Source organism: Lissotriton helveticus, chromosome 9, assembly GCF_964261635.1.
Source record: "Lissotriton helveticus chromosome 9, aLisHel1.1, whole genome shotgun sequence".
Classification (NCBI taxonomy): domain Eukaryota; kingdom Metazoa; phylum Chordata; class Amphibia; order Caudata; family Salamandridae; genus Lissotriton; species Lissotriton helveticus.
Window position 1 is genome coordinate 262,725,067 of NC_136070.1, and position 15,842 is coordinate 262,740,908.

The 15,842-nt window shown below is 47.4% G+C and overlaps 1 protein-coding gene across 2 annotated transcripts in view; it reads left to right on the plus strand.

Moving 5' to 3' along the window:
• Window positions 1-15,842, plus strand: part of IFT43 (intraflagellar transport 43) — a 308,109-nt gene that overhangs the window by 231,166 nt on the left and 61,101 nt on the right. For both annotated transcript variants that reach the window (XM_078662035.1, XM_078662036.1), the window contains exon 6: window positions 10,040-10,112. In XM_078662035.1, the coding sequence (XP_078518161.1) occupies window positions 10,040-10,112 (73 nt within the window). The remainder of the gene's footprint in view (window positions 1-10,039; window positions 10,113-15,842) is intronic.

Below are 15,842 nucleotides of genomic sequence, written 5' to 3' on the forward strand. Positions count from 1 at the left end.
TGGGCTGTCAGGGTCAGCGCCATAGTTAGCTTCTGATCGGTCCTTGGCTAGGACAGTGTTTAACATGGGAGTCTGTGCTGGGCCCCAAGGGCCCTGGAAAGGCATACTCCTATTGAGCAATCACAGTCTATTTTTTAGGATCCTTCTTGGTTACAGTCTGTTATTCTGTGTTTTTCGTGAAATAGTCCGATGTGATAATAAACCTGAATAAGTATCACCCCCACCCCATTCCTATTGGTTGTAGGGAAAAACGCAATAATCTTCCTGGGGTACTGGGGTTCTCTAGAACGCTTTAGGCGTCATGGTCAGGGATCTACATATACCTCTATGGGCTGATCTCATGATCTACATCTTGCATTTGAAAAATTCCATTGCCCCCTGGGAAATCCCAAACTACAGATGGTTCTAACTTTCCAAGTTTTTGCAGCTGGAAAATTCCATGTGTGCTGAGCAGCTGGAAGCCCTAGCTTTCCTTTAGGTAGGGTCTGTACACCACACCATTGTAACTTGGAGCCATATGATATAGGCCCCAACCTGGTCTTTATTGCCTTTGGTGGGATCCCCCCAAAGCTACAGAAGTCAATTGTAATCCATAAGGGGATTAGTCATTCTAAGTCAATGGCAGAACTTTTGACCTTGTTGTTGAGCTCAGGTCCGGGGACATAACGGACTGGGTGCTGATAGGACCCTAGCAGAGCCCACCAAGGCAGCTTGGAAGACCCTGGCAATACTCAGTCCCTTGTAGAATGCTATGCTGGCTAGAGAGTGAGGAGTATTGGTGGCTGGGGTCTCCACAAACACATTTAACAGTGGTGCAGAATTTCAAATCGCTTATTACAAGGGCTTTTTATATGGCCAACAATATGCAGTCATGATACAGTCTTCCGGACATTTATATTCAGCAGGATCTTTAGGAGAACAGAGGTACACAAAAGGCGAGAGGAACATACAACATTAACACATGACAGTTCACTGTGAGCTGGGCATATAGGTATGTTAATAAATTCCTGTTGAGATCATAGGGGAGGGGTTAGTTGCATTCTAGACCATTATGTTCCAGATATCCACGAGTATTTCCATAGCCTTTAATCTGCTGGGTACTGGCTTGGTATTCACAATATAATTTCTCCTTCGGGCATCTCTCAATTCATTATACCTCCTTCCCACCAAATGCACACACATCCCTGAGAAGACAATCAACTATGAATGCCTCATGTGGGGTTCACAGAGGTAGATTTCTGGTTTAACCTTGCCAGATTCATGTCCTCAGTAATCATTACCTTGCGTCCAGCTTTTCTGAAAGCCATTGGACCCAGGAATTCTATCTCTGCTGTTGACAGTCTGATTAGGTCTGATGGCCAAGATGTCATTTGTGCGGCATATTGCGCCTTCCATCCTGTGGCTATTCTGCTCGGTCAATAATAGGGCCAGATCTATGAATCTACTTTTGTAGTTTCCCGTGAAGGAACAGCCACAGCAGTCACACCATGGGGAATCAGGCATGAGGCCATAAATGGCCTCATTAATCTCATCTATTACCTCTTTCCGCTATTGTGGCACTACTGGCCAGCTTCACACCATATGTAAAATATTTGGAGTGAGTCCTTGCTTACTACTTTGGTCCTAGAGGTCCCCTCTGTGGCTTGCTGATATGCATGACAGTCATAAAGTGGTCCTCTGGTGGTCTCCTGTCAGCATCAGTATCCCCCTTTCCTCAGAAATGCACTATCAGCAGCCATTTTCCTCTGATGCGTCAATTGATGCACATATCCCCTTGTAAAGGGTATATTGGATTCTCATAAATTTCCCACCACACACTCGAGGTGCGGAAAGTGGTCCTCATTGGTAGGGCGGCAGCTATGGCCATTATTCTGTGACGTAGATGGGCGGTTGGAAGAGCTCACTCCTGGAGTGTAGCAAAACCTTAAAAAATACAAATCGCTATAACACACCTGGCTGCCCTAGAAGTGATGCTAGCCCACTACGGTTAAAAGGGGTAACCCTTTGAATATACCCCTTGTATGACAGGTAGCACACAGAGAGCACTAGAGACAATATTCAGTGCCTTCTCATATAAGAGCTCCTTGACAGGCTAAACAGGGAGGACTTGAGAGGGGCCGTGAAATAACTTAGAACTGGTCAGCGTGCTGAACAGTAATGGACTTTCTTCCCTGCAGCCTGGTGGGATCAGGAGGTTGCAGAAGTGATGCAGAACTTTTCACCGCTGCGAACTCCTAGGATCAGTTGACTAATACAGGGAGAATCCATCACATACATATAGGACTGCATGAGAAAGGGGAATCTACTCAGGAAAACAAATAATTTTTCTCTAGAGGCTAAAGAAATAGTGAGACACACACACTCATTCACACTCTCACTCACTCTCTGGATGAGTCAGGGGATTGGCACACGGGTGCAGAGCCTCTTACCTGTAGGACTAGATGGTAATGGGAAAGCCACAGAGGGATTTTGAGGATGTCTCCCTTATAACCGGAAGGACACACTTTTATGCATTTTGTGCAAACCAAGCGGTCCTCTGCATACTGTGCTGTAAAAGTGCTGGATTTTGTTTTAGTTTCTACACCGGATAACGATACAGTTCTGGTGTGAATTTTGCCAAATGTTCTGCAATGTGCAGTGTGCGAACATAATTTCAAACAGGAAAGCTTTGACCCTTTAAAAATGTCAACTCTGCACATCTTGGAGCTGTGTTGGTTTGGATGTCTGATGGTCTTTAGCTTTGTTAGTCCAAAGATGTGGTCCATGGAAACAGTCTTAGCCTGGAGTTGTTTCTCATGAGCCGCGTCATTTGGCAGCTGCAGCAGCTGAAAGCTGTATTGGTGTAAAGGTAGTAAGTCGAGCTGCGTTGGTTGGGAGCTGCATTGGTCCTGGGATGCCAACAGGTCACCATGTGCTTTATAAATCCCGTAACATAACATAACATGACATTGGTTGGGGACCTCCTTGGTGAAGCTGCATTGGTTTTAGATCCGCTTTGGTGAACAGCTGCTCTGTTTAGGATCTGCAGTAGACTAGATCTGCCTCGATCCAGTGATGCATTGTTTGTGCACTGTGTTCGCCAGAGTTGTATTGGTTCAGAGATCCCTGGCCTGGAGATACGTTACTTGTGACCTGAGTTCATCTGGTGTTGGCCTGATCTGGGCTTAGACACACTTATGAACGAAACCATATTTTATGATGCCAATTAGGCAGAAGCCCCACTGTGTGGGCATCATGGCTGCCCAGCTCTGGACAGATCTTGCTAAGGCCTGTGCCATCTGTCACTGAGCACAGAAGATGCAGCTTGCGCTACATGCTGTGGGCACGCTGTCAGTAGAGAGGAACCGCAGACCTTTCTGGACTCCGTATGGCATTCAGAAGCATCAGAGCAGTATGGAGCGCCGGAGCTGTCGCGTCCTGGACACACTGTCCACACTGCAGGAGGGATCCTCTCCGTAACTGATGAATATTCATCGCAGGCTGGAGCAGTGAGCAGCAAGACCAACTTGTAGCGATTCGAGAAGAATAATGCATACTACGAGCCACAAAATAATGGCCTCGGTCAAAGGCCAATAGACATAGGTTGGAGCCTTAGCCATGGATCTTAGAGAGGCCGCTAGTGCAGCATTCAACGCTATCGAATATAACAGGACGAGAGCTATAGGACTTGAAGCGGGTATAGACAGAAGGGCACTGGATGGAGCTCAGAACAGACACAGCAGAGAGAATCAGTGTTGGACTTAGACGGCGAGAGTCATGAGTCTTACAGCAGGCATGGAGGGAAGGAAGGAAGCTGAGCCTTATCTGGAGCTCAGAATGGACAAAGGAGAAGGATTCAGGGCTGAAGTCACAGGGCAGAAGCCACAGAGCTTGTGCAGGGCATAGAAGAAAGGGAGCAGAGCGTTAAGCAGGGAGCTCAGTGCGGACACAGGGCAGAAATATACAGAGCTATAATGCACATTAGATTTTGCCGGTTTTGTCTCATAGCAGTAACCGAAAAGTCGAAATCCCACTTTGATGTTGACTATACATTATCATTGGTATTCCCAACATACAGCGCTTAAGTCCATCTGTGTGAGGCCCCTCACCTGTCCTTGTAGACACAGAGTAAAATTTTCCTTGGATCGTTATCATGTATTTTACCTTCGGGTGGGGACTGGGTCTGCTCAGCATATGAATGCAGCACCCTGCAATGGAAGACGCCCGGGACAATCTCCTTACAATAACTGACATGAGGCCTTTTTATTTTCTCTCCTTAATATTATCCTCTTCAACTCACGTGTGCAAAACGGTAACCTCCAGAAAATAAAATGCCGCTGTTTGCGATTCCTTTCTAAATTGTTTTCTAGCCTCTTTGCTATTTTCCCCAGCGTCTGTGTTTACGTCCACCCTAAACCTGGATTGTGGCACGAGTAACTGTATTTGGCATATGTGGGCATTATGTTGCTATAGGCACTACAGGCACTTTAAATATGTGTCACAAGATATAAATGTGCAAATTATGGAGTTAAAATTATCTACGGTTTTGCTTTTTTTTGGTACAGCTTAGATAGACAAAGATTCATTTAAAAGTAGAAATGTATACATTTTAAGCAGTTTTGTAAAGAATATAGAATGTGAGAAGCCAGCACCTGTGCCCTTGTAATTCAAGATGCGGGCTCTGCTCCTCAAAACAAACATTAGCGAAACCAATTAGTCTTGGCAGTAAAACCTCTTGGCTTTGCCAGTGCTTTTCAGTGTATGATAGCTATCATGTATGCGTGTGCATCCATGGAAGCCATCTTTAAAATGCATTTGTAATGTTTGATCAAATCCATTCAAAGATGACCCTGGTGGATGTGCGTGTATCAACTGCAGACAGCTTTTTTCCCTATAAAATGTTTATTGGTATTTAGTAAGAAAACACATACAAATAGACCACTATTGCAGAGATTCTGTGATACAAACAGAATCTGTACAACCCAAAAACAAACAAGCATTTACAATGCAACGGTCTCGCCTTTGCAAAAGTTAGAGCTATTGGCATTGTAAATGACAACACTTTTATTTATGTGTTGGTTTTGAAAACAGATAAGTAAATGGCATTGCCATTTACAATGCCAATAGCTTATTTTCTCGCAAATGCGAGACCTATTGCCAGCATTGTCTAGTGCCATGGGTTAAGTCAATGTTAAAATTGGGGCACGCTGTATTATACAGGCGCTGATTCCCCTATGCAAAAAAATATACTCATGTAATGAGCACGGTGTAATTAGCAGGTGCATAATCTTCTCAAAGGCGCAGCAGTTTTGCTGTGATAGAGAAAACATGCTTCTAGGCTCTGTGACAATTTATAAAGTTGCGGAATACCTAATTAGCACCTCTTCAGAACGGCCTGTAAACCCATTTTTAGCCAACATACTTAAAATGCGATGTATACACCACCACGTGGCATCATTTTTTCCAAACAATGCTCCCAAAGATCACAGAGGGAGAAAGATTCCCGAGGGGGAACCCCCGTGAACCCACGAGGAATGAGCCGGGCCCCTTTCCATGTTGCCCTCTGTGGAACAAGTTGCATATTTTATCCAGCGCCGGGTATGTCCGCAGGCTGCTTTCTTGTCCTGCACTGTGTGTAGCACACAAATAATTAAACAATCTGCATGTGACGTGTACCACTGTTAACCAGTTCCACAAACCGCTGTAAGTAGTGCGGGCTGTAGATAGACTCGGGCGCAGTGCGTGCAGTGGCACCGGGGTCCCTTGAAGCCAGATAACTGTTGTACATTGCTGCCAATGGGAGTCAAAGGGACCATTGACTTTCCTGCACCGGGGCCCATGACATCCTTGCTAAGCTACTGGCTGGATGGCCCCAGCCAGCCCTGAAAGCCTGAGTTAGAAATGGCTGCACACGGAAAAGGAGGAGGGTTTTTAGCGAGGATAGTTTACAGGTGGGTGGTCTAGGCTGGTGCAATGGAGATAGAAGAAATGTCAGTGGAAGGTGATACATTGGATTCTATGCGACTAAACACACTATGTAAGTACTGAGGCGAGCAACTGAGTGAATAAACAAGTGAATATGTTATTTGTTATTAATAAATAGAAATTTACGAGGCAAGTAACCCCATTTGATGTATTGTGAATCCTTAGCTCGAGCTCTGGCTGCAGATGTGGTAGTTACTGTTAAGAAACGGAAAGGAGGACGAGTTTACCAAGAGAAAGGAATGAGATGGAATGGAGGAGATATCAGGACCTAGTGAAGCCAAGCAGATCAGAAAACACCAAAATAAATTAACAACGAAGTAGTATTTACCTACATTCCACATTAAAGCTCTGTCGGGGCTGTTGTTTGTATGATTAAGGTAGACGGCGAACAGCATAATGTACACCTCTGCCAGCAAAGGGATCGTGATGCCCTGCTCCTGAAAGTGGTTCTGCCCTAGCCTGAAAAAACCCTTAATCTTCATCCGTCAGCGAAAAACATCAACAACCTCCCTCACTCTACAGCCCGCTAATGCCCTCATTTCCGTGGGTACTGACGGGGCCATGAAGCTGCCTTCTGTGCTTACCACCGCTTGGAAAAAAGTTTTAAAAAACCAGCCACATATACACAACTACGCAGACACAAAAACTACTCGCCGAATCAACATCCATGCACCTACAGAACTATACGAACACAACTACGTAGGTGCAAAACCTACACACAGGAATCAAGTCAACATACATACATGCACCTATACACACACGCACAACTATACATACACAACTACGAAGACACGAAAACCACATGCGGAATCAACATACATGCACCTACACAACTATACACACACACAACTACGCAAGTACGCATGCACAAAACTACACACGGGAATCAAAACCCGCACACTTGAATCAACATACATACACCTATACAACTATGCATACACACACAATTACGAACATTCACACACACGGGAACACAGACACTTACACAAACACACAATACTACAGCCGGTTCAGAAGGCACAGATACTTCGAGGGGGGCGTAAGACACATTGTAGCCTTCCCCGACTGCTCCAGTTTGAACTCTGAGGCACAGAGGAGAAGGAGCTTCGGTGGCAGCCACTCGCCTGGAGATTGTTGGCGCTACGACCTGCGCGTTCCGAACATTAGAAGCAATAAAAGCGTCCCTGATGGATGACTTTCAGAGCCGCTGACGGCGATAAACCCCGAGTCCGAGATACGCAGCTCCAGCCGTCAGCGGCAGAATGACAGATAGCCTTCCGGAGCACAATGCAGCGCCCAGCACAGGCACCGGCAGGGCGGACTCACGGAGAGAAGGAGAGGGCAGAGGGGCGCCCCGCAAAAAAATAGAACCTACTGCCCGCTGAGAGGAAATGCGCAAAGAAACAGTGGCATATTATTTCACTACAATTACAATGTGTGTCATACTGTGCCTGCTGCAGCAGCTTTTCCTACATCCGTGGTGCTGTAAATAACAGGTATTAAAACCAATACAACAGCAGCCGCTGTATGGTGCGCGAAAGGATGAAACGCTTAGCCAGTTCCACCGGTTTAAATAAGTAGGTGGCCCAAAGATTTCAGTGCTCAGCAAGAGAAACAGCCATCACTCTGGCTGTAATTCCCTCTGCCTCCAGCCGGCCCTCCTTCCCCTACATTGGTATATTTAAAAGAAGGCGGAATAGAGCCCGGCACCACAGGCGAGGATGAAGGGAGTCCTGCAGCTCGTCTTCGGGACAAAAAAAAAATGGCGGCCGCAAGCTTCCGAATTTTTCGGATTCGGGGGCGTGGTTTTGTGGTTCTGAGTGACAGACTACATCACTGTCTAAAGAACAGCAAAACGTACGCCCCCGAATCCGAAAAAGACGGGGCTAAATCGGAGTGACGGCTCTCTCCTCCAATGGCTGGCCTCCATTTAGGAAGCCAGCAAATGGAGGAGAGACGAAAAGAGAGGCGGGATGTTGCTGCACTCTAAGTAACAATAATTCTCCGGACTTCCGGTCTTGGCCTATGGCCAAGCCTACGGTCCCTCGACCTAAAAAGGAAACCATAAGAAATGGCAATGAAGAGATACGTACTAAGCTTGCTAAGTAACAGTCATCTTCCAATTACGAAACACAAATATGAAAATGGAGAATATGGTAATGGATGTGGATGTTGTCACTGTAACAATAGTGAGATAAAACACAATAGGATTGTAGGAGATAGTGTAGTGGGAAAACTATGTTCTATACTCACAGGGTGTCTTAGATCACTATCATGAAAAAGTATCCCAGGGCAACATAAAATAAAAGGGGGAGTAGAAATAGGAGAAGGGAGACCGGGGGAGGGGGACAGGGGATCTGGGATCTCTGAATACTATGTGTCAGACACGGTGCGAAGGTGTCTAGCTTCTGAAGTTTGATGTTGGTAGGTGTCTGGATGATGTCTTTCCGCCGTCAAAGAACTTGTCAAGGGAACTCCAAACTTCACTGGCTATTTGAGGATAGGACTGGAGTGCCGAATGAAAGCCATGTGCTCCTCTCAAGAAAGCAACCCAGGCCCAGACAGCTTAGAATGCAATTGTAATATTGTAACTAAACCCATTCAAAGATGGCTGTGATGCATGTGCGTGTATCTGCGGGGGACATCTTTGAATGCGATGATAATATTGGCACCAAACATGTTCAAAAATGGCTGTGATGCCTGTGCATGCATCTGCGGTTGCCCTGTTTGAATGGGGTTGTTGAAATAATATAATTCATTTCTTGTTGCCTGCCGCCAATGCATGCACATTGGTGTGCGGCTGTCTTGAAAGAAGTAATAACTCACTTTAAGATTGATGCCCACCAATAACTAAAGAAAGCAAAAAAGCCCAATGAAAAAGAAAAATGAAGTAGGAGAGGGCAGGGTGAAGGTGGAAGCCACACAGAGAGTGATGGGGTATGTGGGGCACCGGAAAGGGTAAGCAATACACAGGGAAAGAGCAAGAGAACGCATACACTCCCACGGAGTCCTTAAAATAAAATAAAATAAAAAGTAGATTCCTGAATGCAAGTAACTTCAGCAGTGAAAAGATAGAAGTCAACCAGTGAACACTGATAATGAAATGCTCCCAGCTGGGACAAACATGAGTAGGGAGTAAAGTAGTCTCATCAAGAGGAGAACATCTTAAGTCCATCTGTGTGAGACCCCTCAACTGTACATAAGGACACACACCCTTGGCATTTAGCATCAGCGCGATCCAGATTACAGAAGGGGCCGCACAAGCGTGTCTGGTCCCATCTGACAGGTTTGAGAGTGGTTTTTATCCATTTCCACTCATGAGATTCATATACAGTTGCAGAAGCCTAAAAGAAAGTTATGGTTGCCATGAAGATGCTAAAGCATAGCGCACGCTATCTCTGCGGGTACTGCTGTAAATAGCTAGCTGTATCCTTCTTAGATGTGAGAGCCAGCAGCTCTTTAGGCCCTCCCAGTCCCAGCTGCTGCAGCATGTGCCAACCTCTCCTCTACCTTTTTCATGGAGGTCCTCAGAGGGGATACACTTTCCGCTAGCTTTCCCTCCAACCAGTCTGGCTTGCACAGAAGGAAGAGCAAATCAGAAGTGGAAGAGGTGTGGCGCCGCGGCCAGGGCGACTGACGCTGGAATCTGGGGACCACGGTTCGATCCCCAGCTCCGGCGGCAGGTTAGCCCAGCACCATGTGACTCTGGGCAATAGCTCGCTTAATCTTCCCGACGGCCCCCAGCGCCTAGAGACCCTTACGGGTGATTGTGCGCTTTACAAATGTGGACTTTACTTTTACTTTAGAAAGAGTTGTGAACCCAAGGCAGTTTTTGGAGGGCAACTGGTGCACCATTGGTAGAGGTTCCACACAAGCAGTAAATGTAATATATATTCTAGGGGAGGGGCTTGGTGAAATGTCACCTTGGTTACGGTGAAAAGTCCTTGAACTATAGGAGGGTATGAATAAAGAAACAAAATAACTTACACAGATCGTCTGGGGACTGTGGGCTGTTTCCATTGCAACCTCCTATTTTCTGATAACATGATCTTTCTTTTCCATTCTCTCATGGTAGACATTCCTGTGATCCCAGACTTGGAAGAAGTTCAGGAGGAGGACCTGGCAATGCAAGTGGCGGCTCCTCCCAGGTACAGTGTTTAACTGCAGTTCTGGCATCAGCATTGATGGGAGATGGAAGGCCAAGCATTACCCACAGGGCCAGGCTGTGTATTTGAGTGATTACAAAAAGGGGGGTGGTGATGGACAGAGTATCTGAGTTAATCAGAACACTCCTACCCAGTCAACAGATCAGGGCTTGATCCATCACCGTTTTTTAGCTCACTGCACCATCCAAGTTCAGAACCTGGCTATATGCAAATTAGTCTGTCCCTGGCCCAGTGCATCATGGGAACAGGGCAGACCAAACTACCAAGCCAATTCTTCACTGGCAAGGAAACAAGCTTCCGGGGACCGGTTTCTGGCATTACAGCCGTCTTCGGCCCGGCTTGCTTGAATCCTGATGGTGCAATGAGCAAGGGACTCATGTCTGAGCATACCCTTCCACACTCATGGTGGCCAAAATAATTACAAAAAGGGGGTGGTGATGGACAGAGTATCTGAGTTAATCAGAACACTCCTACCCAGTCAACAGATCAGGGCTTGATCCATCACCGTTTTTTAGCTCACTGCACCATCCCAGTTCAGAACCTGGCTATATGCAAATTAGTCTGTCCCTGGCCCAGTGCATCATGGGAACAGGGAAGACCAAACTACCAAGCCAATTCTTCACTGGCAAGGAAACAAGCTTCCGGGGACCGGTTTCTGGCATTACAGCCGTCTTCGGCCCGGCTTGCTTGAATCCTGATGGTGCAATGAGCAAGGGACTCATGTCTGAGCATACCCTTCCACACTCATGGTGGCCAAAATAATTACAAAAAGGGGGTGGTGATGGACAGAGTATCTGAGTTAATCAGAACACTCCTACCCAGTCAACAGATCAGGGCTTGATCCATCACCGTTTTTTAGCTCACTGCACCATCCCAGTTCAGAACCTGGCTATATGCAAATTAGTCTGTCCCTGGCCCAGTGCATCATGGGAACAGGGCAGACCAAACTACCAAGCCAATTCTTCACTGGCAAGGAAACAAGCTTCCGGGGACCGGTTTCTGGCATTACAGCCGTCTTCGGCCCGGCTTGCTTGAATCCTGATGGTGCAATGAGCAAGGGACTCATGTCTGAGCATACCCTTCCACACTCATGGTGGCCAAAATAATTACAAAAAGGGGGTGGTGATGGACAGAGTATCTGAGTTAATCAGAACACTCCTACCCAGTCAACAGATCAGGGCTTGATCCATCACCGTTTTTTAGCTCACTGCACCATCCCAGTTCAGAACCTGGCTATATGCAAATTAGTCTGTCCCTGGCCCAGTGCATCATGGGAACAGGGAAGACCAAACTACCAAGCCAATTCTTCACTGGCAAGGAAACAAGCTTCCGGGGACCGGTTTCTGGCATTACAGCCGTCTTCGGCCCGGCTTGCTTGAATCCTGATGGTGCAATGAGCAAGGGACTCATGTCTGAGCATACCCTTCCACACTCATGGTGGCCAAAATAATTACAAAAAGGGGGTGGTGATGGACAGAGTATCTGAGTTAATCAGAACACTCCTACCCAGTCAACAGATCAGGGCTTGATCCATCACCGTTTTTTAGCTCACTGCACCATCCCAGTTCAGAACCTGGCTATATGCAAATTAGTCTGTCCCTGGCCCAGTGCATCATGGGAACAGGGCAGACCAAACTACCAAGCCAATTCTTCACTGGCAAGGAAACAAGCTTCCGGGGACCGGTTTCTGGCATTACAGCCGTCTTCGGCCCGGCTTGCTTGAATCCTGATGGTGCAATGAGCAAGGGACTCATGTCTGAGCATACCCTTCCACACTCATGGTGGCCAAAATAATTACAAAAAGGGGGTGGTGATGGACAGAGTATCTGAGTTAATCAGAACACTCCTACCCAGTCAACAGATCAGGGCTTGATCCATCACCGTTTTTTAGCTCACTGCACCATCCCAGTTCAGAACCTGGCTATATGCAAATTAGTCTGTCCCTGGCCCAGTGCATCATGGGAACAGGGCAGACCAAACTACCAAGCCAATTCTTCACTGGCAAGGAAACAAGCTTCCGGGGACCGGTTTCTGGCATTACAGCCGTCTTCGGCCCGGCTTGCTTGAATCCTGATGGTGCAATGAGCAAGGGACTCATGTCTGAGCATACCCTTCCACACTCATGGTGGCCAAAATAATTACAAAAAGGGGGTGGTGATGGACAGAGTATCTGAGTTAATCAGAACACTCCTACCCAGTCAACAGATCAGGGCTTGATCCATCACCGTTTTTTAGCTCACTGCACCATCCCAGTTCAGAACCTGGCTATATGCAAATTAGTCTGTCCCTGGCCCAGTGCATCATGGGAACAGGGCAGACCAAACTACCAAGCCAATTCTTCACTGGCAAGGAAACAAGCTTCCGGGGACCGGTTTCTGGCATTACAGCCGTCTTCGGCCCGGCTTGCTTGAATCCTGATGGTGCAATGAGCAAGGGACTCATGTCTGAGCATACCCTTCCACACTCATGGTGGCCAAAATAATTACAAAAAGGGGGTGGTGATGGACAGAGTATCTGAGTTAATCAGAACACTCCTACCCAGTCAACAGATCAGGGCTTGATCCATCACCGTTTTTTAGCTCACTGCACCATCCCAGTTCAGAACCTGGCTATATGCAAATTAGTCTGTCCCTGGCCCAGTGCATCATGGGAACAGGGCAGACCAAACTACCAAGCCAATTCTTCACTGGCAAGGAAACAAGCTTCCGGGGACCGGTTTCTGGCATTACAGCCGTCTTCGGCCCGGCTTGCTTGAATCCTGATGGTGCAATGAGCAAGGGACTCATGTCTGAGCATACCCTTCCACACTCATGGTGGCCAAAATAATTACAAAAAGGGGGTGGTGATGGACAGAGTATCTGAGTTAATCAGAACACTCCTACCCAGTCAACAGATCAGGGCTTGATCCATCACCGTTTTTTAGCTCACTGCACCATCCCAGTTCAGAACCTGGCTATATGCAAATTAGTCTGTCCCTGGCCCAGTGCATCATGGGAACAGGGCAGACCAAACTACCAAGCCAATTCTTCACTGGCAAGGAAACAAGCTTCCAGGGACCGGTTTCTGGCATTACAGCCGTCTTCGGCCCGGCTTGCTTGAATCCTGATGGTGCAATGAGCAAGGGACTCATGTCTGAGCATACCCTTCCACACTCATGGTGGCCAAAATAATTACAAAAAGGGGGTGGTGATGGACAGAGTATCTGAGTTAATCAGAACACTCCTACCCAGTCAACAGATCAGGGCTTGATCCATCACCGTTTTTTAGCTCACTGCACCATCCCAGTTCAGAACCTGGCTATATGCAACTTAGTCTGTCCCTGGCCCAGTGCATCATGGGAACAGGGCAGACCAAACTACCAAGCCAATTCTTCACTGGCAAGGAAACAAGCTTCCGGGGACCGGTTTCTGGCATTACAGCCGTCTTCGGCCCGGCTTGCTTGAATCCTGATGGTGCAATGAGCAAGGGACTCAATGTCTGAGCATACCCTTCCACACTCATGGTGGCCAAAATAATTACAAAAAGGGGGTGGTGATGGACAGAGTATCTGAGTTAATCAGAACACTCCTACCCAGTCAACAGATCAGGGCTTGATCCATCACCGTTTTTTAGCTCACTGCACCATCCCAGTTCAGAACCTGGCTATATGCAAATTAGTCTGTCCCTGGCCCAGTGCATCATGGGAACAGGGCAGACCAAACTACCAAGCCAATTCTTCACTGGCAAGGAAACAAGCTTCCGGGGACCGGTTTCTGGCATTACAGCCGTCTTCGGCCCGGCTTGCTTGAATCCTGATGGTGCAATGAGCAAGGGACTCATGTCTGAGCATACCCTTCCACACTCATGGTGGCCAAAATAATTACAAAAAGGGGGTGGTGATGGACAGAGTATCTGAGTTAATCAGAACACTCCTACCCAGTCAACAGATCAGGGCTTGATCCATCACCGTTTTTTAGCTCACTGCACCATCCCAGTTCAGAACCTGGCTATATGCAAATTAGTCTGTCCCTGGCCCAGTGCATCATGGGAACAGGGCAGACCAAACTACCAAGCCAATTCTTCACTGGCAAGGAAACAAGCTTCCGGGGACCGGTTTCTGGCATTACAGCCGTCTTCGGCCCGGCTTGCTTGAATCCTGATGGTGCAATGAGCAAGGGACTCATGTCTGAGCATACCCTTCCACACTCATGGTGGCCAAAATAATTACAAAAAGGGGGTGGTGATGGACAGAGTATCTGAGTTAATCAGAACACTCCTACCCAGTCAACAGATCAGGGCTTGATCCATCACCGTTTTTTAGCTCACTGCACCATCCCAGTTCAGAACCTGGCTATATGCAAATTAGTCTGTCCCTGGCCCAGTGCATCATGGGAACAGGGCAGACCAAACTACCAAGCCAATTCTTCACTGGCAAGGAAACAAGCTTCCGGGGACCGGTTTCTGGCATTACAGCCGTCTTCGGCCCGGCTTGCTTGAATCCTGATGGTGCAATGAGCAAGGGACTCATGTCTGAGCATACCCTTCCACACTCATGGTGGCCAAAATAATTACAAAAAGGGGGTGGTGATGGACAGAGTATCTGAGTTAATCAGAACACTCCTACCCAGTCAACAGATCAGGGCTTGATCCATCACCGTTTTTTAGCTCACTGCACCATCCCAGTTCAGAACCTGGCTATATGCAAATTAGTCTGTCCCTGGCCCAGTGCATCATGGGAACAGGGCAGACCAAACTACCAAGCCAATTCTTCACTGGCAAGGAAACAAGCTTCCGGGGACCGGTTTCTGGTATTACAGCCGTCTTCGGCCCGGCTTGCTTGAATCCTGATGGTGCAATGAGCAAGGGACTCATGTCTGAGCATACCCTTCCACACTCATGGTGGCCAAAATAATTACAAAAAGGGGGTGGTGATGGACAGAGTATCTGAGTTAATCAGAACACTCCTACCCAGTCTACAGATCAGGGCTTGATCCATCACCGTTTTTTAGCTCACTGCACCATCCCAGTTCAGAACCTGGCTATATGCAAATTAGTCTGTCCCTGGCCCAGTGCATCATGGGAACAGGGCAGACCAAACTACCAAGCCAATTCTTCACTGGCAAGGAAACAAGCTTCCGGGGACCGGTTTCTGGCATTACAGCCGTCTTCGGCCCGGCTTGCTTGAATCCTGATGGTGCAATGAGCAAGGGATTCATGTCTGAGCATACCCTTCCACACTCATGGTGGCCAAAATAATTACAAAAAGGGGGTGGTGATGGACAGAGTATCTGAGTTAATCAGAACACTCCTACCCAGTCAACAGATCAGGGCTTGATCCATCACCGTTTTTTAGCTCACTGCACCATCCCAGTTCAGAACCTGGCTATATGCAAATTAGTCTGTCCCTGGCCCAGTGCATCATGGGAACAGGGCAGACCAAACTACCAAGCCAATTCTTCACTGGCAAGGAAACAAGCTTCCGGGGACCGGTTTCTGGCATTACAGCCGTCTTCGGCCCGGCTTGCTTGAATCCTGATGGTGCAATGAGCAAGGGACTCATGTCTGAGCATACCCTTCCACACTCATGGTGGCCAAAATAATTACAAAAAGGGGGTGGTGATGGACAGAGTATCTGAGTTAATCAGAACACTCCTACCCAGTCAACAGATCAGGGCTTGATCCATCACCGTTTTTTAGCTCACTGCACCATCCCAGTTCAGAACCTGGCTATAT